The sequence below is a fragment of the Homarus americanus genome, unplaced genomic scaffold, assembly GCF_018991925.1.
Source record: "Homarus americanus isolate GMGI-L3 unplaced genomic scaffold, GMGI_Hamer_2.0 scaffold60559, whole genome shotgun sequence".
In the NCBI taxonomy this organism is placed as follows: domain Eukaryota; kingdom Metazoa; phylum Arthropoda; class Malacostraca; order Decapoda; family Nephropidae; genus Homarus; species Homarus americanus.
In genome coordinates this window covers 402,753-429,451 of record NW_024752976.1, presented here as the reverse complement: position 1 = coordinate 429,451, position 26,699 = coordinate 402,753, and the positions used below count along the sequence as shown (strand labels likewise).

The following is a 26,699-nucleotide window of genomic DNA, read 5'->3' as shown; positions in this document are numbered from 1 at the left end:
GGAATTCTGGAATGTTGAATTTCAAGCTTTAATCCCGGAATATTTGGAATAGTGTCACTTTTGGAATCCTGGAATATCTGAATTTCTGGAATTCTTTGAATATCGGGAATTTGGAATAAGTGGAACGGTAATGGTTTTAATATCCTGGAATAAGAGAAATTATTATACTTCTGGAATCGTCAAATCTTTGGAATGTCTGAATATTTAGAATGCAGAAAATATCTGAAATATTTTGATACGAATATATGTGATATGATGGAACGTGTGGCGTACACACACACACACACACACACACACACACACACACACACACACACACACACACCCACACAGGAAGTTTTAATATCACTTATACAAACAACAAATAAATTCGTGGATGGTGGAGAGGAGAGGCGACATATGTCTGTTTACCTCTCATGACTTCCTGCCAAAATATTCACGATCTCTGACGCCGTCAAAAATATATACGATCTGACATCGCCAAAAATATTCACGATCCCTGACGCCGTCAAAAATATATACGATCTGACACCGCCAAAAATATTCACGATCCCTGACGCCGCCAAAAATATTCACGATCTCTGACGCCGCCAAAAATATTCACGATCTGTGACGCCGCCAAAAATATTCACGGTCCATAATGCTAAGTTTCAATTCAGTATTTTCCGGCGATTTGTGAATAACATTTGGAGAGTGTATTAGTTGGCGATACATCATACACAGGTGTAATACCTCATACATAGGGTGTATGTTTATAGTCCGGGATTAAATAGATATACCATCAGCTGAACCAACCAAACACATATTTCACACACCCGGGTTTTGTATTTACCAATGGAAAGGGATATATATATATATATATATATATATATATATATATATATATATATATATATATATATATATATATATATATATATATATATATATATATATATGTGTGTGTGTGTGTGTGTGATACAAATAGTTCCGTATAATAGGGTCATCACTTAAAGGTGTTCAGAGGTACACATTAACATCCCCACTAGTAAAATATAAAATCAGGAGTCACTGCACCTCTCTTACTGACCTGACTGACCCTTTACTTCCCTCGAGGGAGAGATGCAGTGTACAAAGGTCTTGATAAAAGTTGTTTTAGAGTTGTTTTAACCCGAGGGAAGAAAGGTATCTCTCTCTCTCTCTCTCTCTCTCTCTCTCTCTCTTACACACACACACACACACACACACACACACACACACACTATAACCTTTAACAATTGCATTTTTCATTTTTTTTTTTTTTAGTATGAATCATAAAAATATTTTCACCGACACAAAAAACTATGACTTCTGTTTTTGTTTAATTCCTTGGAGAGAGAGAGAGAGAGAGAGAGTAAATAGAACGAGGAAGAAAAATCGAGAAAAACAGATATAGACAGTGGGAAGATAAAGAAATACAGACAGACAGACAGACACAAGACGAGAGAAAAAGACAGAGAGACGAGAGACAGAGACAAAGAATAAATGGTTGTCAGAGAGCACCACACCTATGCGTCACACACATACCTGAGCTGAGAAAATACCTGCGGTTTAGGTGTTAAAAAGAGTTCACAACGACGACAGTTTTTGTTGAGGTGCGTGTTGACAAGTTCACACACACACACACACACACACACACACACACACACACACACACACACACACACACACACACACACACAATCATTTCGTTTCTGTCTTTTCTAACATTTGTTCTGTTCACACAATTCTCTCTCTCTCTCTCTCTCTCTCTCTCTCTCTCTCTCTCTCTCTCTCTCTCTCTCTCTCTCTCTTTCGGCTCTATGGGTCTGGGTTCTCCACCATGAGGCAACAATCCTGTGTTTGCTATCATAACATAACACAGCCCCTCCTTACCTAGCCAGCCAACCACCCGCCCGCACACCCAACTATCTCACCGCCCATCCAACCATCCCACCACACACCCAACAATCCGACAGCCCAGCCAACCATATGACCGCCCAGCCAACCACAACCTACTTACCACCGCTCTTAATCTCAAAGTTTTTACCCGCTTCAGAGATACAAGTTGTTGACAAAAAGTGGAATCGAGTGTAGTGTAGTGTAGTGTAGCGTAGCGTAGTGTAGTGCAGTGTAGTGTAGTGTAGTGTAGTGTAGCGTAGCGTAGTGTAGTGTAGCGTAGCATAGTGTAGTGTAGTGTAATGTAGTGGTGATGTTATAGTTTAAATATTGTCTTGCAGATTGGTCGTGTTCATTGTTGGAGGTTTTTAATGAGAGAGTTCTGGTAACGTGTGGGGAGAATGTTATGACAATATTAGGTTTATAGTGAAGACAGCACTCACACGCGTAAACTCTACGGACTTGGCCACCCACATTTAACTTACTCTTCTCTTCACCCTGTACAGGATATTCATTGACTCCAGAACTTTTCACCTCCTGTACAGTGAACTCTCTATTTAACGGACTACATGGAGCGGGAAGTCCGTTAAATAGAGGGTTCGTTAGATGCTAAACCTCATCTACGGACTAAAGAGGCTAGATTGAGGTCCGTTACATGCAAAACTTCCATCTAAAATAATGTATTGAGAGGAAAATCCGTTAAATCGAGGGTCCATTAGACATTAAACCTCTATTTAACGGACTACTTACATTAGATCGAGGTCCGTTAGCCATCCACATATGACTTACTAATTATGTCTCTTTTTGTTCATTAATGACCCGTGACTTTTGATCTTCACTAATAAGGTCAAGGAATATATCTCACATCCTAACTATTGATGCCAGAGTCACGGTAATGTGGCGCCTCTCTCTCTCTCTCTCTCTCTCTCTCTCTCTCTCTCTCTCTCTCTCTCTCTCTCTCTCTCTCTCTCGGCTCTATGGGTCTGGGTTCTCCACCATGAGGCAACAATCCTGTGTTTGCTATCATAACATAACACAGCCCCTCCTTACCTAGCCAGCCAACCACCCGCCCGCACACCCAACTATCTCACCGCCCATCCAACCATCCCACCACACACCCAACAATCCGACAGCCCAGCCAACCATATGACCGCCCAGCCAACCACAACCTACTTACCACGGCACTTAATCTCAAAGTTTTTACCCGCTTCAGAGATACAAGTTGTTGACAAAAAGTGGAATCGAGTGTAGTGTAGTGTAGTATAGTGTAGTGTAGTGTAGTGTAGCGTAGCATAGTGTAGTGTAGTGTAGCATAGTGTAGTGTAGTGTAATGTAGTGGTGATGTTATAGTTTAAATATTGTCTTGCAGATTGGTTGTGTTCATTGGTGGAGGTTTTTAATGAGAGAGAGAGAGAGATCTGGTAACGTGTGGGGAGAATGTTGTGACAATATTAGGTTTATAGTGAAGACAGTTCTCACACGCGTATAACTCTACGGACTTGGCCACCCACATTTAACTTACTCTTCTCTTCACCCTGTACAGGATATTCATTGACTCCAGAACTTTTCACCTCCTGTACAGTGAACTCTCTATTTAACGGACTACATGGAGCGGGAAGTCCGTTAAATAGAGGGTTCGTTAGATGCTAAACCTCATCTACGGACTAAAGAGGCTAGATTGAGGTCCGTTACATGCAAAACTTCCATCTAAAATAATGTATTGAGAGGATAATCCGTTAAATCGAGGGTCCATTAGACATTAAACCTCTATTTAACGGACTACTTACATTAAATCGAGGTCCGTTAGCCATCCACATATGACTTACTAATTATGTCTCTTTTTGTTTATTAATGACTCGTGACTTTTGATCTTCACTAATAAGGTCAAGGAATATATCTCACATCCTAACTATTGATGCCAGAGTCACGGTAATGTGCGCCTCTCTCTCTCTCTCTCTCTCTCTCTCTCTCTCTCTCTCTCTCTCTCTCTCTCTCTCTCTCTCTTTCCATAAACAAAGAAAGACATTACAGTAAAATGTACATTAGTTTACGAAAGATTCAGCGTTGCCTAGATTGAGTTAATTTACACAATAAAACCGCGTCCCATAGTCATGAAGGACAGTTAGGTTAGGCTAGGTTAATATTGCTAAGTTATTTAATTATAGCTGAGTGGTCTACGAAGTACCTCGGGATCGAACTAGCGACCCTCAGAGTAGGAGTCGAGCTTTATACCCATTCAGCCACCGCACCGCTGATTTACAAACGCCTTGGTACAATACAGATAATGGATAATTCTTATACTCGGCTGGTTATATAACCGAAGTGGGTTACGTCACCGTGTTTAAACATTTTGGTAAGTTAGGTTAATATTTAGATTACATTAAGTCTGGTTAATGGTATATTTGGTTTGGTTAGGTCAGGTCAGGTTAGGTTAGGTTAGGTTAGGTCAGGTTAGGTTAGGTTATATTTGGTTTGGTTAGGTCAGGTTAGGTTAGGTTAGATTAAGTGTTGTGATTATAAGACAATTTAATAAAAGATGAAATTCATAAGAGTAACTTAAATAAGATTGATAATGCAAGAGTTTATCTGAGTTTGATATAACTAAGAATTATGTGAGAGAAAGAGAGAGACAAAAAGTCGAGGAGAAAGAGAGGGCAAGAAAAAGGAAAGCAAAAAGAGAGAGAGAGGTTAAGGCGAAAAAAAGGAAAGGTTAGAGAGAGGGACGAAGATGGAGAACGGGAAATAAGGGCAGAGAATGGGCAGAGAGAGAGAGAGAGAGAGAGAGAGAGAGAGAGAGAATAATACCATGTGTGCCCGCCTGTGTGGGTTTATATTCACGCTGAGTAAAATTAATCCAAAAATAAATTACTCCCGAACCCATAAATTAATAATAAAACAACAAAGATCAAAGTTGAAGTTATTACAACCTTGAGCCAACACTACGCGACCCGTAATTAGGAGACGCTTACCGGTGACACGCAGCGCAAATACTCCTTGATAATGGAACACGGAAACAAGATCCTAACACCACACTTATACAGCTGGTCTGACGTACCGCTAACTCACCCTGGTGTAGAAAGCTAACAAACTAGAAAGCTATCACCCATTAGGATAGTTTACTTTTGGTTAGGTTACGATAAGTTCGGTTAGGTTACGATAGGATTGGTTAAGGTAGATTAGGATAGTGTAATTTTGAGTAGGTTAGGTTAGGATAGTTTAGGTTAGGTTATATTAGGTTAGTCAGGTGTGGTTGGTAAGTATCAGTGGATCTAATTGGTTATGTGATACCGAGGTCCTCATTCGCGTCTGCCTCTGTGAGTAATAGTATTATGAAGGTGTCAGTCCGGTCCCAATGGTTAGGTTATGAAAGGCTTTTTGGGGTAATCATTGGCTGTCTCTCTCTCTCTCTCTCTCTCTCTCTCTCTCTCTCTCTCTCTCTCTCTCTCTCTCTCTCTCTCCTACACTGTCTATATATACGGTGATTCACTGTAAACTTATGTCGGTACAAATTAATTCCTTATCTGCCCATCTCTCTATCAACAAGGATCGGTAGTCACAGTCCTAATTTGAACAGAACAAACATCAAAAGAAAATTGCCGAGGCATTCCAAGGCCCCCAACCCTATCAACTAATTTTTACGAGCAATATAGCCAAGTTACCCTCACACAACCTTCCCATCCTCCTCTACCCCGAGACCATCACAGAAAACGGGCCAATATTTCGTTTTCATTTTTCCTGTGTGTACATCAGAGCATCACCCCAGCCTGCCCCCAGCCCCTCCCCCCTTCATCACTCTTACCAAACACCGCATTAACAACCATTTACTCCCTGTTATGGCATTATAAAGGCGGAGGTAACGAGAACGGCTCCCTGTCATTTTCCCCTGCCAGCTGTGTGAGGTGTGTGTGTGTGTGTGTGTGTGTGTGTGTGTGTGTGTGTGCAGTAATAGTGGCTGAATAATGCTCTGTGCTACACACACACACACACACACACACACACACACACACACACACACACACACACACACACACACTTAGCAATCTGGGGATGGGAGGGATGGGAGAGGAAGGGGAAGAGGAGAGGGAGGAGATTGAGAGCGGGATGAAAGAGAGGGAGAGAGAGGAGAGCAGGGAGGTAGAGAGACCAGGAGAGAGAGAGAGAGCTAAACGGAGAGAATACGACGGAGTGTAGAAAGAGATAGAGGACGGAGAAGGATAGAAATACAACGAGGAGAGAAGAAATAGAGATATGGAAGGAGAGAGAGAGAGAGACGAGAATGAAAAAGAAAAAGAAATAGGTTAGAGATACAGAGAGTGGAAGGGATGATAGAAGGTAGAAGAAAGTACACACACACACACACACACACACACACACACACACACACACACACACACACACAGTCACACACACACACACACACACACACACAGTCACACACACACACACACACAGTCACACACACACACACAGTCACACACACACACACACACACACACACACACACACACACACACACACACACAGTACACACACACACACACACACACACACACACACACACACACACACACACACACACACACACACAGACACACACACACACACACACACACACACACACACACACACACACACAGTCACACACACACACACAGTCACACACACACACACACACACACACACACACACACACACACACACACAGTCACACACACACACACACACACACACACACACACACACACACACACACACACACACACACACACACACACACACACACACACACACACACACACACACACACACACACACACACACACACACACACACACACACACACACATACACATAAACACACACACACACACACACACATAAACACACACACACACACACACAGTAATGAACCAGGCAGTAAACACGGTAAAGGTCCACCACGTACAGCTCAGGAAAACAAACCAGATATAAAGCCAATTAACCTTATCTACCTGTCTCATAATCTTTCCCTTCCTTCTTGACCACTATCCCTCCTGCTGACCTCCCTCCCTCCACCACTCCCCCTCCCCCCTTCAGTAATACACTATCAACATCCATTAAACTTTCATGCGACTTAATAACCAGGATGTGAAGTCTTATCCCTAGCGTCAACATTCACCGCTCGTATGTGTAGTGAATACAGCATGACTCACTCACTGGCCGAGTCGCCATCAAGCACGTCGACCTTAAGACGAGTACTGTAAAACTGTGACCTTTTGGTGTACAATATTTTTACAGGGCAGTTTTACTCTCTCTCTCTCTCTCTCTCGTCCGTGAGTTCATTTTTCTTCTTTTCTTTACATAAAATAGAGAAGAAGGAAGTGAAGGGGGGAACGCTTTGAGCTTTCTCTTTTTTGTAAACTCGAGAGAAAGAAAACGTAAAAGTAAAATTAGAAAATCCTTGACAACAAGAGGCTGCAAGTGGGTGAGTATTTACCCCTGAGAGAGAGAGAGAGAGAGAGAGAGAGAGAGAGAGAGAGAGAGAGAGAGAGAGAGAAGGGATCACAGAATTCCGAGCAGCAGCAGCAATAATAATAATAATAATAATAATAATAATAATAATAATAATAATAATAATAATAATAATAATAATAATAATAATAATAATAATAATAATAATAATAATAATAATAATAATAATAATAATTCCCTCAACATCATAGAAAACGGAGGAGGAAGAAGCGACACAAACTCAACAAGAATCTATTTCACCCTCAGAGACACAGAGTCATAAGGCTGTCCAACCCCTTTAAGTCTCATGAGATTCCCGACCTAAGGATGAAGACATTTATTGAAGGTTGACGCCGCTGTCTTGCCCCGAGTGTTATTATTTCCACCGCTTCTTCAGGCAATTCCCTCACGTCCCTCTCTATCGCCTTTGATCGTGGTTTATCTTTCTTCCTGTTTTATTTCTTTTGTGGGTTTATCGTCTTGTTTTATTACGTTGTATATTAAGTTTCCTGCTTCAGTCTTTGTTTATGTATTTAAGTTAAAGACAACAATAACAACAATAATAATAACAACAATAACAACAATAATAATAATAATAATAAGAAGAAGAAGAAGAAGAAGACGAAGAATAACAACAACAACAATAATAATGATAATAATAATAACAACAATAACAACAATAATAACAACAATTATAATAATAACAACAACAATATTAACTTGTATCACTAACAAATATCTCGCTTGATGTCACGCCCCAATTCTACAGGGATAACAATATTATAACGTTATTCAATTAAAAAAAAAAGATCAGGTTTAACACAATTTATCTACAACGATACAAACTCATTAAAGTTTTCCTCCAAACATGAAGACTTGAAACTAACTCACCAAAAACGGGGAAAATTATAGTTTACCAGGAAAATCTTTCATGTAAATCTTGAGAGTGACTTTAACTTGTTGGTTAGGTTAGGTTTGGTTAGGTTAGGTTGTTGGTGGTGTATTTTAGGGAGCGTTTTATAAGACATAAGACAGTTTTAAATGGCTTAGCAACGAGGAAGATAATTATGAAAGTTAGTGAGGGAGAGAGACATCAAAGTGAAGCTGGTTGGTGAGAATAAGAATACAGTTTTACACCAGTTAGCGGCTTCAAGTGGGGCTGTTGGCCCTCTCTCTTCTCTGCCCCTCCTCTCTCCATCACTCCCTCTTTCTCAGTGTTATGTTATGGAAGGTAGTCTCTCTGTCTGTCCCTCCCATATAACCCCATAATAACCAGTACACTCAGAACACCTTCCCGAGCCACACTCTACACCAGCATCTCTCTTACACCTCACCTTCCCGAGCCACACTCTACACCAGCATCTCTCTTACACCTCACCTTCCCGAGCCACACTCTACACCAGCATCTCTCTTACACCTCCTCACATCACCAGTCAAGAGGTAAAGTTCAAACCTGTATTTATGATCTAGATTATGTGAGGCAACAAGATGCTTTCCCACATCTCTAGTCAGGGGAAACAAGAAGTTGGTTCTCTGCCGTAAGATCCTTTAAGAATTTACCTCTACGTCACTTACGATTTTTTTTACAGACTTTATTTACGAGTAATGAAATTTATCGTAAGATGTTTGTGAGAATGAGTGTCTGTGACCCTTTGTTTCATACCTGAAATAAGGGATAAAGTGAGAAAGCTATCGTAGGAAGCTTTAAGAATCTACCTATGTATCGTCAGCTTAATATGAATCACTTAGAGCAGTTTTCTTATATCTATGTAAAATAAAAATAAAATAAAATAAAAAAACGGGAAGAAAATTTCATGAGGTGTAAATAAATTTGTATATCCATCTTTATTGGTTGTCTTAATGAGAACCATTTAAACCGGTTCTCTCACCTCCGACATAAACCGGTTCTCTCACCTCCAGTTAAGAATAAAGAAAGCCATTCACCATCTTTACTCGTCGACTAATGAGAACCTATTAAGAAATCATAAGAATCCACCTTTGACGTCAACGAGTTAATGAGAACGACTTAAAACAGTTCTTTCATCCGATAAAAAAACGTCAGAAATAAACCATACGAGTTCTTAAACCTGACTCAGAGCTCACCAAAGACAGCCTCCCCTCACTGGCCCTCCATAAGATCAAATATTCTTCCCCCTTGAGATGTCTGCATTATGGGGATTGCATTTTTTCGTGTCCTTAAGAACGATGCCACGTGCTGCCCTCTGAATGACACAGACGAGGAGACGAGAGCCTTTTAAGAGATAATGCATACGTGGCATTCACTGGATGAGATTATAGAGATGTATTTTACCAGAAAGAAGAGAGAGATAGAGACTTGAAGAGATATTATTTGGTGAGATATTTTAAAGAGATATATTTTACCAGAGAGACACTTGGAGAGATACTATTTACTACAAGATAAGTGTAGAGAGACTAAGAGATAAAACAGAGAGAGAAAGATAAAAGATAAATAGAGAGAATGTGAGGTAAAAAAGAGAAAAGATAAATAGAGAGAGAATGGGGTAAAAGAGAGAGAGAATGAGGTAAAACAGAGAGAGAGAGAGAGAGAGAGAGAGAGAGAGAGAGAGAGAGAGAGAGAGAGCCCCTCACCACCACCGTGTTTTGAGGGGCGACTAAGACACACTCACGTCAGCCCCATAACAGGTAATGGTGGACCCCAAGGCCTGAGATGCTCCGAGGCGACGACGTGGATAGTGTAAGTGACTGTCTGGCACTCCTTCAACTCCTGCCTCCAGAAAATGGGTCCTGGTCTTAACCCTTTTGAAGACGATGATGGTTTAACCCTTTCATGACGATGGTTTAACCCTTTCATGACGATGGTTTAACCCTTTAACGACGATTAACTCTTTGATGATGATGGTTTAAGCCTTTGTAGACGATGACTTAACTTTTAATATGATTTAACTCTTTTGCGAATGATGGGTTAACCCTTTGAAGACGATGATTTAACCCTTTGACTATTATGATTTAACCCTTTAAAGACGACGATTAAACCCCTTTGACTATGATGATTTAACCCTCTAAGGACGATTATTTAACCCTAAGCGACTCAAAGAGATAGCAAGGTGTTATGCAGGGAAAAAATTGGTAGTAGCGTCATAAAAACTTGTTTGTCTAAAGGAAACTAGTTTTTTGACGATAAGAAAATGAGTCTTGACCGATGATAGCTGAAAACTCTCTCTCTCTCTCTCTCTCTCTCTCTCTCTCTCTCTCTCTCTCTCTCTCTCTCTCTAACAACACACAGAAAAAGAGAGACAGATAAGCAATAAGTTATATGGGTTGTTCTCAGAATAAATATGATTGTCCCCGCGATGCCTCGAGTTTGTTGTGGTCGCTTATATCCCGACGACACTACGCTACACTACACTACTGCAGGTACACGTTCAGGTGCAGGTAGATACGGTAACAAGAACACACACACACACACACACACACACACACACACACACACACACACACACTAGCTGGGAGACAAGAGAGAGAGAGAGAGAGACATCTCCCTGGTCGTGGGCTCTCACTGGCATCCTGGATGATGATGGCCTCTCAAACGCACACTTATACTAAGAGGCCAGAAATTACACTGGAGGTAAGTGATTGCGTGGGAGAGGAAAGAGTGAGTGAGTGAGAGCCTGGGACCCCGCACTCAGCTCCTCCTCCCTTACAACCTGTGGATCTTAATACGAGAGATAAGGCTCATGACAGTCACAATTCTCTCCTCTTCTCTTATTCGTTTCCTTCTTATCTTTTATTCAATTTCCTCCTTCACTTACTGGTATAAAGATGAAGATATATTTACGGTTGATTATTTCAGTGTTGATGAGGTAATGAGAGGGATGAGAGGGAATATATGAGGAGAGGGAGATATTACTCTGGTGGTCAGCCACAGTGTTGGCAGGACACGGAGAGTGGGGGAGCAACCTGTTGGCTGTGTGTGTGTGTGTGTGTGTGTCTCTGTGTGTGTGTGTGCGTCCGTCGTCGGGTATATAAGGCGAGGCGCGCACCCTCCCTGATCAATATTCTCTACGGCGCTGTCCGGGACGGTCCGTATATGTGTGTGAGGGGGAGAGAGGGCATGACTCCACACACACACACAGACGTACAAACAAACAAACACACACACACACACACAAACACAATAACCTTAACACAATACAAACGTAATTTATTGATCCAGAACCTAGTGATAACCAGACCATCACGCGTTACTCATATTGACCTTAACCAACAAAGTGATTTATTTAAACCGCCCCAGAATGTGACTATCTTTACTGTGGTTCATTAAGTGACAGTCAACACACACACACGCTGACCCTCAAATCCTACAGACAGAGCTTTGAATGATAATATTCTTCAAGGCTGTGCAGTATTATCGAGGACTCAGCCAACAGCGGTAGTGACAAGTGACAACCGCAAGATTGATAATATTAACGTGTAATATAACTAGTGAACTATTATTAACGTGTAACATAACTAGTGAACTATTATTAACGTGTAATATAACTCTAGTGAACTATTATTAACGTGTAACATAACTCTAGTGAACTATTATTAACGTGTAACATAACTAGTGAACTATTATTAACGTGAAATATAACTCTAGTGAACTATTATTAACGTGTAATATAACTCTAGTGAACTATTATTAACGTGTAACATAACTAGTGAACTATTATTAACGTGTAATATAACTCTAGTGAACTATTATTAACGTGTAATATAACTAGTGAACTATTATTAACGTGTAATATAACTCTAGTGAACTATTATTAACGTGTAATATAACTCTAGTGAACTATTATTAACGTGTAATATAACTAGTGAACTATTATTAACGTGTAATATAACTCTAGTGAACTATTATTAACGTGTAATATAACTCTAGTGAACTATTATTAACGTGTAATATAACTAGTGAACTATTATTAACGTGTAATATAACTCTAGTGAACTATTATTAACGTGTAATATAACTCTAGTGAACTATTATTAACGTGTAATATAACTCTAGTGAACTATTATTAACGTGTAATATAACTCTAGTGAACTAATGTTAACGTGTAATATAACTCTAGTGAACTATTATTAACGTGTAATATAACTCTAGTGAACTATTATTAACGTGTAATATAACTCTAGTGAACTATTATTAACGTGTAATATAACTAGTGAACTATTATTAACGTGTAATATAACTCTAGTGAACTATTATTAACGTGTAATATAACTCTAGTGAACTACGTATTATTAACGTGTAATATAACTCTAGTGAACTATTATTAACGTGTAACATAACTAGTGAACTATTATTAACGTGTAATATAACTCTAGTGAACTATTATTAACGTGTAACATAACTAGTGAACTATTATTAACGTGTAATATAACTCTGGTGAACTATTATTAACGTGTAATATAACTCTAGTGAACTATTATTAACGTGTAATATAACTCTAGTGAACTATTATTAACGTGTAATATAACTCTAGTGAACTACGTATTATTAACGTGTAATATAACTCTAGTGAACTATTATTAACGTGTAATATAACCCTAGTGAACTTACTTAAGTGTACAATAATAATCTGTACTAAACACTTAACAACTACACTTATACCAGACAAATATAAGTGAACGGGAGCATGAAAACACAAGAAAGAAATTATATACGGAAAGAAATGAAAAACCAGTGAAGTTATGATTTATTGACAGATATTCGTGTATATTCTTAAGGGAGTGTTTTAATGGGACAGATATTCGTGTATATTCTTAAGGGAGTGTTTTAAAGGGACAGATATTCGTGTATATTCTTAAGGGAGTGTTTTAATGGGACAGATATTTGTGTATATTCTTAAGGGAGTGTTTTAATAACAGATATTCGTGTATATTCTTAAGGGAGTGTTTTAATGGGACAGATATTTGTGTATATTCTTAAGGGAGTGTTTTAATAACAGATATTCGTGTATATTCTTAAGGGAGTGTTTTAATGGGACAGATATTCGTGTATATTCTTAAGGGAGTGTTTTAAAGGGACAGATATTCGTGTATATTCTTAAGGGAGTGTTTTAATGGGACAGATATTCGTGTATATTCTTAAGGGAGTGTTTTAATGGGACAGATATTCGTGTATATTCTTAAGGGAGTGTTTAAAGGACAGATATTCGTGTATATTCTTAAAAGTGTTTTAATGGGACAGATATTCGTGTATATTCTTAAGGGGGTGTTTTAAAGGGACAGATATTCGTGTATATTCTTAAGGGAGTGTTTTAAAGGGACAGATATTCGTGTATATTCTTAAGGGAGTGTTTTAAAGGGACAGATATTCGTGTATATTCTTAAGGGAGTGTTTTAATGGGACAGATATTCGTGTATATTCTTAAGGGGGTGTTTTAAAGGGACAGATATTCGTGTATATTCTTAAGGGAGTGTTTTAAAGGGACAGATATTCGTGTATATTCTTAAGGGAGTGTTTTAAAGGGACAGATATTCGTGTATATTCTTAAGGGAGTGTTTTAAAGGGACAGATATTCGTGTATATTCTTAAGGGAGTGTTTTAAAGGGACAGATATTCGTGTATATTCTTAAGGGGGTGTTTTAAAGGGACAGATATTCGTGTATATTCTTAAGGGAGTGTTTTAAAGGGACAGATATTCGTGTATATTCTTAAGGGAGTGTTTTAAAGGGACAGATATTCGTGTATATTCTTAAGGGAGTGTTTTAAAGGGACAGATATTCGTGTATATTCTTAAGGGAGTGTTTTAAAGGGACAGATATTCGTGTATATTCTTAAGGGAGTGTTTTAAAGGGACAGATATTCGTGTATATTCTTAAGGGAGTGTTTTAAAGGACAGATATTCGTGTATATTCTTAAAGGGAGTGTTTTAAAGGACGAATATTCGTGTATATTCTATTAAGGAGTGTTTTCAAAGGGACAGATATTCATGTATATTCTTAAGGGAGTGTTTTAATGGGACGAATATTCGTGTATATTCTTAAGGGGGTGTTTAAAGGGACAGATATTCGTGTATATTCTTAAGGAGTGTTTGTTTAAAGGACGAATATTCGTGTGTATATTCTTAAGAAATTGTTTTAAAGGGACGAATATTCGTGCTTCATATTCTTAAGGGAGTGTTTTAAAGGGACAGATATTCGTGTATATTCTTAAGGGAGTGTTTTAAAGGGACAGATATTCGTGTATATTCTTAAGGGGGTGTTTTAAAGGGACAGATATTCGTGTATATTCTTAAGGGAGTGTTTTAAAGGGACAGATATTCGTGTATATTCTTAAGGGAGTGTTTTAAAGGGACAGATATTCGTGTATATTCTTAAGGGAGTGTTTTAATGGGACAGATATTCGTGTATATTCTTAAGGGAGTGTTTTAAAGGGACAGATATTCGTGTATATTCTTAAGGGAGTGTTTTAAAGGGACAGATATTCGTGTATATTCTTAAGGGAGTGTTTTAAAGGGACAGATATTCGTGTATATTCTTAAGGGAGTGTTTTAAAGGGACAGATATTCGTGTATATTCTTAAGGAGTGTTTAAAGGGACGAATATTCGTGTATATTCTTAGAAGTGTTTTAAGGGACGAATATTCGTGTATATTCTTAAGGAGTGTTTTAAAGGACAGATATTCGTGTATATTCTTAAGGAGTGTTTTAAAGGGACAGATATTCGTGTATATTCTTAAGAGTGTTTTAAAGGATGATGCTGTATATTCTTAAGGAGTGTTTTAAAGGGACAGATATTCGTGTATATTCTTAAGGGAGTGTTTTAAAGGGACAGATATTCGTGTATATTCTTAAGGGAGTGTTTAAAGGACAGATATTCGTGTAAGAATGTGTCAGGTCTTGTTGTATTAAATTACTGTTGTTGTTTATAAGTGTCAGTGTTACCAAGGTGTACTATACCATCGTTACCAATGTTGTACTGTACGAATATTGTTTTAACCAACTCTCCTCCATCACCACACCCTCTCCACCATGACACTATCTCTACCACCATACCACCTTCCCTCATCACATCACCATAACCCTGTCTCTTCCCACATCAACACCCTCTATCATGACACCATGAAAAACACCTCCACCACCTCACTTCCCTCCATCCTCTCCACCATGACACCATCTCTTCCACCACACCTCCACCACCACCTTCCCTCCACTACCAAACCTTCACCACCAAATCTCCCTCCCTCTTTCTCACCCCACCCTCCCTAACCCATCCATCTCCCATCTCACCCTTCATTTCATTATCCGTCCCTCTCACCCTCCCTCCCTCCCTCTCACCCTCCCTCCCTCCCTCTCACCCTCCCTCTCCACCCTCCTCCCTCCCTCTGACCCCCTCCCCTCCCCTCCCTCTCAACCCCCTCCTTCTCACCACACCTACTGCAGACCCCAGTAGAAACACACACATAGAGTTTTAAAGGTCTTTGGTGGTGAACACCTGACAGGAAAAAGTGTCCCCATGAAGGTAGTGAGAGGGCCACCACAATACTGTCCATCTCTTGTTGACCAGCTGGGAGAGGTGGGGAGGAGGAGAAGAAGGAGGGAGAGAGAAGAAGAGATGGGAGAAGAAGAAGAAGAGGTGGAAGAGGGAGGAGGTGGGAAGAAAAGAGAGGTGGAATAGGAGGAGAGGTGGGGAGGAAAAAGAAAGAGAGGTGAGAAAGGTGGAATAGGAGGAGAAATGGAAGAGAAGAAGTGATAGTGAAACAAGCCTCTTAGTCACGGTGGGAGGGTGTAGAACTGTTTTGGTGACGGTGAGAGGTGTGGGAAGAAAAGAATGGAAGGGAAAGAAAGAAGAGAGAGAAAAACCCAACTTTGCCATCTTGATGACCATGGAAGAGCGTAGGAAGTAAAGAGGAGAGGAGAGAGAGAGGAGGAGAAGGAGGAGAAGAAGGGAGGAGAAGAGGAGGAGAAAGGGGAGGAGAAGAGGAGAGGGGAGGAGAAGAAGAGGAGGGAAGATGAATCTAACTGAATAAATAGATGGATAGACTGATGGATAGATCTCCTAATCTCACCACCTCCCTAATCTCATCACGTCCCTAATCTCACCACCTCCCTAATCTCACCACCTCCTAATCACCACCTCCTAATCTCACCACCTCCCTAATCTCACCACCTCCTAATCTCACCACCTCCCTAATCTCACCACCTCCCTAATCCCCACCTCCCAATCTCACCACCTCCCTAATCTACCACCTCCTAATCTCACCACCTCCCTAATCTCACCTCCCTAATCTCACCACCTCCCTAATCTCACCACCTCCCTAATCTCCCACCCTAATCTCACCCACCTCCCTAATCTCACCACCTCCTAATCTCACCACCTCCCTAATCTCACCTCCCCTAATCTCACCACCTCCCTAATCTCACCACCTCCTTAATCTCATCACGTCCCCTAATCACCCACCTCCCTAATCTCCCACCTCCCTAATCTCACCACCTCCCTAATCTCACCACCTCCTAATCTCACCACCTCCTTAATCTCATCACGTCCTAATCTCACCACCTCCTAATCTCACCACCTCCTAATCTCACCACCTCCTTAATCTCACCACCTCCCTAATCTCACCCACCTCCCTAATCTCACCACCTCCCTAATCTCCCTCCTAATCTCACCACCTCCTTAATCTCATCCGTCCCTAATCTCACCACCTCCTCTGTGCCTCGTCTCAGTATTCTTTACCTTCAGGACGCGGCTACCTGTTGGTCGCTCTTACTCACCTTGTGGTGGTGGTGTGTGGTGATGGTGTTAGTGGTGTGGTGTGGTGATGGTAGTTAGTGGTGGTGTGTGTGTGATGGTGATGGTGTTGGTGTGGTGTGGGTAGTGTGTTGTGTGTGGTGGTGTGTGTGTGATGGTGTTGTGGTGGTGTTGTGTGGTGGTGTGTTGGTGATGGTGTTGGTGGTGGTGTTTGTTGTGGTGTTGTGTGTGATGGTGTTGGTGGTGGTGTTGGTTTGGTGGTGTTGTGATGGTGTTGGTGGTGGTGTTGTGTGTGGTGGTGTGTGTGTGATGGTGGTATTGGTGGCGTGGTGGCGATGGTGGTGTTGGTGGTGTTGTGTGTGTGTTGGAGTGTGCTGGCATTGGTGGAGGTAGTGAAGTGGTGGTATGCTACTGGTGACGGTGGTGGGAGGTAGTGGTGGTAGTGGCGCCCTTATCACTGTTGCAGTTCCACATGGATGGTCATTATGGAGTCTTAGCGGTTCTTTTATTGGTGATGATTTTATCTCTCTCTCTCTCTCTCTCTCTCTCTCTCTCTCTCTCTCTCTCTCTCTCTCTCTCTCTCTCTCTCTCTCTCTCTCCCTCTCCCCCCCCCCCCCCCCCCCTCTCTCTCTCTCTCTCTCTCTCTCTCTCTCTCTCTCTCTCTCTCTCTCCTCTCTCTCTCTCTCTCTCTCCTCTCTCTCTCTCCTCTCTCTCAAACATATTTGTTGAACAGTTATTGTTGAATCTCCTTTCTTCCCTCTCCCTTCCCCTCCCCTCTCTCCTCCCCCTCATCTCCCTGCCCTCCCATCCCTCTTCCCTCCCTCACCCTCTCACCTCCTCCTCCTCCCCTCCTTATAGTATAAGACCAGGTTTAATATGCAGATGAGGCAGCAGAAAGGATATCAAATATCTTCATTAAGACTTTGATGGTACAAGTTGGTTATACCTATCACCAAGTGGGGGGCGTGTCTTGGGAGGGCGTGTCTCGGGGGGTGTGTCTCGGGGAGGGTGTGTCTCAGGGGGAGGGGTGTGTCTCGGGGGAGGGGCGTGTCTCGGGGGAGGGGCGTGTCTCGGGGAGGGGGTGTGTCTCGGGGGAGGTAGGTGGAGGGAGGTAGGAGTGGTGGGAGGGTAGGAGTGGGAGAAGGAGTGGTGGGAGGGTAGGAGTGGTGGGGGGGTGGGAGGTAGGAGTGGTGGTGAGGGGGTAAGTGGTGGGAGGGTGGTGGGGAGGTGGGAGTGGTGGGAGGTGGGGTGGTGGGAGGTGGGGTGGTGGGTGAGGGGTAGGAGTGGTGGGGAGGGGGTGGGAGTGGAGGGAGGTGGGGTGGTGGGGAGATGGGGTGGTGGGGGGAGGGTAGGAGTGGTGGGTGAGGGGTGGAAGTGGTGAGGAGGTAGAAGCGGTGGAGGGAGGAGGTGAGTGGTGGGGGAGAAAAGAGAAATAAAGGGGAGAAGAAAGGAAGGAGTAGGAAAGTGGGATGGAAGGAAAAAGGTAGAAGGAAAAAGGAAAAAAAAAGAAGAGGGAGAGGAAGAAAAAAAAAGAAGGAAAGGGAGGCAAGAAGGAAGAAATAGGAAGGGGTGTGGATGGGAGAAAAAAAGAAGATGGAGAGAAGGAGGAAGGAAGAAAAGAGGAAAAGTAGAAGAGGTGAGAGGGGTGTAAGAATGAGAAGGAGGAAGAGGAAGGTTGGGGAAGGAAGGAGAGGAAGAGAAATACAGAGTAAGTGTTCAAGATGCAACAATAATTCGTTTACTTCGGACCAGAGAGTTCTAGACCTTCGATATTAACATAAAATCTCTCTCTCTCTCTCTCTCTCTCTCTCTCTCTCTCTCTCTCTCTCTCTCTCTCTCTCTCTCTCTTCCTCCCTCACCTCAAATTGTGATCTAGTCTTTGGTGGTCGTCTGAGTGTGGGGAGGGATGAGGGATAAGATTGGGGATGACAGAGGGGGAGTAGAGATGAGAGGGATGGGGAGAAGAGATGAGGGGAAGGGAAAGAGATGAGAGGGATAAGGGGAAGAGATGGAGGGAAGGGGGAAGAGATGAGAGGGATGGGGGAAGAGATGAGAGGAAAGGGGAGAAGAGATGGGGATGGGGAGAAAGAGATAGAGAGGGAAGGGAAAGAGATGAGAGGGGGGGGAGAAGAGATGAGAGGGATGGAAGAGGGAAGGAGTAAACTGTGAGAGTGGTGAGAGGTCGTGGAGATAATTGCTGGGTGTTGGGTGTCTCTACATGAGGAGGAGAAATATGACACTCACCTCCTAGGACACACACACACACACACACACACACACACACACACACACACACACACACACACACACACACACACCCCTAACCCTAACCTAACCCAATTACCACCAATTATCTTCTTCTTCCCCTCCTTCTCCTTCCTCCGTCTACTCCTCTTCGTCCTACTACTCGTTTTATTCTTCTTCTTCTTTCCTCCTTTCCTTCCTACACCTCTTTCTCCCTCCTCCCTCCCCTATCTTCTCCTCCTCCTCTTACCTCCCTTCTCCCCCCCTACCTCCTTCTCTCCCCCCCTACCTCCACTTCTCACCCCCCACCTCCACTTCTCTCCCCCCCTACCCCCACTTCCCCCCCCACCTCACTTCTCCCCCACCTCCACTTCTCCCTCCCTCACTCCTCCACTTCTCCCACCTCCTTCTCCCCTCCTTCTCACCCCACCTCCACTTCTCCCCCCTCCTTCTCTCCCCCTACCTCCACTTCTCACCCCTACCTCCTTCTCCACCCCCACCTCCTTCTCCCCTCCATACCCCTATCCATCCCCCCACCTCCATCTCCCCCTCCATCTCACCCCACCTCCCTTCTCTCACCTCTCCTCCCCCTACCTCCTTCTCCCCCTATCCACTTCTCACCCCCCCACTCCACTTCTCCCCCTACATCTCCCCACCTCCACTTCTCCCCCACTCCCTCCCCCTACCCCTCTCACTCCTCACCCCCACCTCCACTCCTTCCCCCTACCTCATTCTCCCCCCACCTCCACTTCTCACCCCCTACCTCCACTTCCCCCCCTATCACTTCTCTCCCTGCCTCCACTTCTCTCCCCCTCCACTTCTCCCCTACCTCCCTTCCTCACCCCCACCTCCTTCTCCCACCCCCTCTCCCTTCTCCCCACCTCCACTCCCTCACCCCCTAGCCTCCACTTCCCCCCACCTCCATCTCACCCCCTCCTGCCTTCTCTCACCAACTTCTCCCCAATAATCGTCTCCATCTTGTTCTGCTCTCAGCTCCCTCCGGAATGTTAAGCTTTAGTTGAGACAATAACAAGATCGACACATAGTTGCCAATTTAGCTGAGAGCAATAAAGCTATTAGTGAGGCTAATTGTGTTTGTTATTGAGCATCGATTAGTAGGTTTGCTGCTAATGGGTCATCTTCTCTCTCTCTCTCTCTCTCTCTCTCTCTCTCTCTCTCTCTCTCTCTCTCTCTCTCTCTCTCTCTCTCTCTCTCTCTCTCTCTATACACCACGATCGAACCCACGTACTGAAGTTACAGATCGAGACCCTGAAAACATGTGACCCCTGAACCCCTGACCCCCCCCTCCCTCCTACTCCCTCCTCACACAGACCCGGGACCACGACAAACAGACAGACAGACAGACAGACAGACAGACAGACAGACAGACAGACAGACAGACAGCCATTCGACAAAGTTTGAGGTAAATATTACATCAGACGGCTGTGTTCTGCCTCAGGACGGGACAGTGAACCAGTGCTAACTATTATAACTTGTGACGAAAGAGATGTTATGGGCCCCTGGGGGTACACTAGGTGGGTTCCTGGGGGCACACTTGGTGGGCCTCTTGGGGTACACTAGGTGTTTCTCCGGGAACAACAGCAGGTTTAGGGCGGTGAGGATACAGCATACTGTAGACAAAGCCATTTTTTTTCAATATAATCGACACTGTATCCGACCTCTTTCACGTCCTAAACTGTAACGTTAGGTACTCATTCACAGCTGGTTGGACCGAGGGTACCTTGGGGAGCGAACTAACATCTCTCAGGACAGGAGGTGAGCGTTGTATCCACTCGGCCACCACACACACACACACACACACACACACACACACACACACACACACACATATATATATATATATATATATATATATATATATATATATATATATATATATATATATATATATATATATATATATATATATATATATATATATATATAGTTTTATATTTCTAATCTAATTTCTATTAATTGTAACATAATTACCTGATTATTACCAAACAGAAATAAATTAATCTAAGACGAACGTTTGTGATGTAATAAAATACAATAAATAATAAAGTGATAATGAAAGAAATAAAGGAATGATAAAGAGAACAGAAGAAAGTGTTTATAAAACTCAGAGAAAATGGAGTAAGTGTTAAGTGACAGAAAACAGGGTGAAGGCCAGCCACTTGAGTGTTAACTCTGACTCAAGGTATGACTTAGAACTATGTATCAATCAAGTGCTGACTTAAGAATTATCTCTCACTCAATTACTGGTCTAAAATTATCTCTACCCTAAGCGGTGACGTAGTTAATTGCTAGCCCAAAACTGTCGCTCAAGCACTAGCAAAGAGCCCAACTGACCCAGAAGTGTAACTGAAGCGCTGGTTTAGAGCTGTCTCTCACTCAAGCACTGATCAGCACTAGCCTACACCTATCTCTCCCTCAAGCGCTAGGATAAAACTGCCTATCACTCAGGCACTGATATAGAAGTGCCTGTCACTCAAGCACTGGCCTACAACTCTCTCCCTCAAGCACTAGAGCTATCTCTCCCTCAAGCGCTTGTCTAGAACCATCTCTAACTCAAGTGGGACTCCTAATGGCCAGGTTCCTGCGACGAAGTCTTAAGCGCAAGAAAGGAACCGTGACTTTCTTAAGTGAGTCTATTTTATTGTTACTTTGATTGTGTCTGTCTGTTTGTCTCTGTGTGGCTGTCGGGCTAACTGTCTGTCTATCTATCAGTCTGTCTGTTTTTCTGCTTGCGCATCTTCATGTCTCAGCTGGTCAGTGTGTCTCAGCTGGTCAGTGTGTCTCAGCTGGTCAGTGTGTCTCAGCTGGTCAGTGTGTCTCAGCTGGTCAGTGTGTCTCAGCTGGTCAGTGTGTCTCAGCTGGTCAGTGTGTCTCAGCTGGTCAGTGTGTCTCAGCTGGTCAGTGTGTCTCAGCTGGTCAGTGTGTCTCTGTCAACACTGCACAAGTTTTTCAACAGTACGAGTTAATCATCTTACCTTACTCCTCAATGACGTAAAGGTGTACCCGGGAGTTAATGATATACACAATGTGTATTTGCTGAAAACAAGGCTAACAAAGTACTTGGGTTCATACAAAAGAGTGTTTGTTACAAGACTAGCGAGGTTATCCTAAAATTATATCTTGCGCTTGTGAGACCTCACTTGGATTACGCAGTTCAGCTCTGGTCACTGTACTACAGAATGGATATAGAATCCCGAGAGGATAGTGACAAGACTAATCCCGGGTATTAGGAACCTTGAGTACAGAGACAAGTTAAAGCATCGAATTTGCACTCCCTCGAGAGACGTAGAGTGAGGGGCGATATGATCGAGGTGTATAAATGGAAGTCAGGGCTAAACAAAGGTACTCAAACTATCCAACCAGAAGCGAACTCATAGCAATGGTTTTAAATTAGACAAATTTAGATTTAGGCGCGAGATAGGTAAACATTGGTCTGGAAATAGAGTAGTGGACGAGTGGAACAAGTTACCAAATATCATCATTAACTCGAATACGCTGGATAGCTTCAAACATAGGTTGGATGGATATATGAGCGATAGGGGTTGGGTGTAAACGGGACTGCCCAGTATGAGCCAATAGGCCTGCTGCAGTTTCTTCCATTCTTATGTTGTTATGTTGTTATGTCTACAACATTACTGGCTAAACACAATTCCCTGAGTGACTTTATGTGATCCCGATCTTCAACAAGGGAGGTAACGGCGACGAGAGACTCACATAACAGCGACGCAACACTCACGAGAGACTCACATAACAGCGACGCAACACTCACGAGAGACTCACATAACAGCGACGCAACACTCACGAGAGACTCAGTTAACAGTGACGCAACACTCACGGGAGACTCACATAACAGTGACGCAACACTCACGGGAGACTCAGTTAACAGTGACGCAAGACTCCGTTAGCGGCGACGCGAAGATTCAGTTAACGACAAGAAAAACAATGATAAATTATATATAAAAGTGACTTGAACAAACCTGCAGCATGGCGGTGTGTCGTGGTCCCTGGAGGAGCGGCTGTCACTCACTTACCTGGGAAAAACACCAATCAGATTAACCTTCCGTCTCGCTCTACTTATATATAAATTATTATCTGTTTATAAGGATAACGTCCCTCTGAGACATACAGCACATTAATGGAGGGAGAAAAGAGAGAGAGAAGGGGTGATAAGAGATGAACGGGAGATAGATGGGTTGACGTGTGTGTGTGTGTGTGTGTGTGTGTGTGTACAAGCACACTCCTGGCTGGTAACAATCCACTTATGTACTGTGAGTGAGAGTGACTTTAGCTGTTACTGTCTCTCTCATTCACGTCACTTAGCTGTAGAGAGAGTAGCTTTTAAAGAGAACAATGAAAACTCCAGTTAATATAACATTAAAATAAAACTCCCTGTAACATAACCTAACGTAACACAACCTATCTTAAACTAACATAAACAAACGTAACGTAACGTAACCTAACCTCCCAAATTTAGCATTAAGTTTCTGTGTAATTGTGACGCCATATAGCAACATTACTTGTGTACGTTAAGTGAGACAAACTAGTTACAAACTTATGGTGAAAAACCCTCATAAGGTCCTCCAGTGATGTAGGTTCAGGAGATAAGACCTTCATCACATTACACAGGTGGGGGAGCCCATACTTCACTAACATATGGTTGACGGAGGCGGCGCACGCGGCGGAGGAAGAAGAATTTATGATTATGGTTGGCTGGTTCACCTGAGCTGGTAAACACACAAGGCCAGACCAGGAGGTGAGGTTAGTACCACATCTCACGGTCGGTAGTTCCCTTAGTATGACTTACCTGTCTCTTATATACCTCCCGGGGCAGAGATACCAGTGTGTGTGTGTCAACAATGTAAAGGTTGGCCACAAGATTGTAGGAACACAGGTGGATTCTTGCCTAAAGGTACACCTGAGCCTTAGAGTCTTAGAGCCTTAGAGCATTAGAGTCTTAGAGCCTTAGAGCCAAGGAATGCAGAATTACGTTATCTGTGTGAAATTTTCCTAACTTGATGCATTCCTTATTTTATCTCCCGGGGAAATACCCTCATTATCTCTAGGCCTAAGAGTTGAGGGTAGAGTGACGTGAATGCTGCCTCTTGTGTTCCCTCATAAAACTACGATAACAGCTGATATGTCTACCTCAATAATAAACAAACTAACACAACAACTGACCCGGAAACTAGAGAATGTGTTCCAATACCCCTCAGCCACACCTCCCTGGTATAATACTTGGTTTGGTTAGAGAAGCTACTCTCTCTGTCAACATAGGTCGAGAGGGGAAGGGGGAGAAAGGGAGAGGAGAGAAGGGTAGAGGAGAGGGGAGAATGGGAAAGGGGAGGGGGAGGATGGGGGGAGTTTATGCAAAATAACTCTTTGGCAATCTCAAGATCATGAATAAATTACTTTGTACTGCAGCTTCCATTGATGTTAGGACGTCTCTCTCTCTCTCTCTCTCTCTCTCTCTCTCTCTCTCTCTCTCTCTGTCTCTGTCTCTGCCTCTCTCTCTCTCTCTCTCTCTCTCTCTCTCTCTCTCTCTCTCTCACTTCATAATTACCTCTGAGTGGCCTCTTCTTTTGGTCAGATAAACGAGAGACGAAGCTGAGGGACTTTTACGTGATCCCCAGGTGAAGTGTGGCCCCAGGTGAAGTGTGGCCCCAGGTGCAGTGTGGCCCCAGGTCGAGTGTGGCCCCAGGTGGAGGAGGATGGTCGAGTGTGGTGTATAGTAGGATGAGGAGGGTGGTTTGTGGAGGAAGAGGAAGGAGAGAGAGGAGGAAAAGGAGGAGGGTGGATCAGGATAGTGACAGATATAGATTAGTGATGAACGATGTCTGAAGAGAGAGAGAGTAAAAGGTCACTCACTTGAAGGCTTTTGTAAACCTCCATCACTTATCCCTTCACCCCAGTAGTTATCATTGACCACTAACCTTTGACCTTGAGTAATGATGTGACCTTGATGACCTTATGACCCAGGTATTGCTCCAGTGAACATGCTAACAGGAGCTATTGGTCAGTATTATTTAGCGATGAGGGAAACTTGTCCAAAATATACTTAGCAAGATAAGTTGAATAATGAAACAAGATGGCCGCCAACCTGTGGTTTTCTAACTCGGGCAACAAGTGGCACCACTGTACAGACTCAGGCAACAAGTGGCACCACCGTACACCCAGACAACATGTGGCACTACTGTACACTCAGGCAACATGTGGCACCACTGTACAGACTCAGGCAACAAGTGGCACCACCGTACACCCAGACAACATGTGGCACTACTGTACACTCAGGCAACATGTGGCACTACTGTACAGACTCAGGCAACATGTGGCACTACTGTACACGCAGACAACATGTGGCACTACTGTACAGACTCAGGCAACATGTGGCACCACTGTCCAGACTCAGGCAACATGTGCACCACTGTACACTAAGGCAAAATGTGGCACCACTGTCCAGACTCAGGCAACATGGCACCACTGTCCAGACTCAGGCAACATGTGGCACCACTGTACACTAAGGCAAAATGTGGCACCACTGTCAGACTCAGGCAACATGTGGCACCACTGCAGACTCAGGCAACATGTGGCACCACTGACACTAAGGCAAATGTGGCACACTGTACAGACTCAGGCAACATGTGGCACCACTGTCCAGACTCAAACATGTGGCACCACTGTACACTAAGGCAAAATGTGGCACCACTGTACACTCAGGCAACATGTGGCACTACTGTACACTCAGGCAAAATGTGGCACCACTGTCAGACTCAGGCAACATGTAGCACCACTGTACAGACTCAGGCAACATGTGGCACTACTGTACTAGGCAAAATGTGGCACCACTGTACAGACTCAGGCAACATGTGGCACCACTGTCCAGACTCAGGCAACATGTGGCACTGTGCACTCAAAGCAAAATGTGGCACCACTGTACAGACTCAGGCAACATGTAGCACCACTGTACAGACTCAGGCAACATGTGGCACTACTAAGGCAAAATGTGCACACTGTACAGACTCAGGCAACATGTGGCACCACTGTACACTAAGGCAAAATGTGGCACCACTGCACAGACTCAGGCAACATGTGGCACCACTGTACAGACTCAGGCAACATGTGGCACCACTGTGCACTCAGGCAACATGTGGCACCACTGTACACTAAGCAAAATGTGGCACCACGTACACTAAGGCAAAATGTGGCACCACTGTCAGACTCAGGCAACATGTGGCACCACTGTACAGACTCAGGCAACATGTGGCACTACTGTACAGACTCAGGCAACATGTGGCACCACTGTACCTCAGGCAACATGTGGCACTGTCCAG

General features: G+C 43.2%; 1 protein-coding gene across 4 annotated transcripts in view; it reads left to right on the top strand.

Annotated features, from left to right (window-relative positions):
* The window catches only part of LOC121855230 (Kv channel-interacting protein 4-like), an 88,901-nt gene that overhangs the window by 34,672 nt on the left and 27,530 nt on the right, over positions 1–26,699 (top strand). The window contains exons 1-2 of one of the 4 annotated variants that reach the window (XM_042350109.1): positions 11,431–11,447; positions 21,361–21,998. The exons of 2 other annotated variants lie outside the window; for them this stretch is intronic. In XM_042350109.1, coding sequence (XP_042206043.1) covers positions 21,941–21,998 — 58 coding nt within the window. In that variant the 5' untranslated portion in view covers positions 11,431–11,447; positions 21,361–21,940. Of the gene's footprint in view, positions 1–11,430; positions 11,458–21,360; positions 21,999–26,699 lie in introns of those variants that run through there. One more of the 4 variants, XM_042350110.1, reaches the window with a different exon arrangement.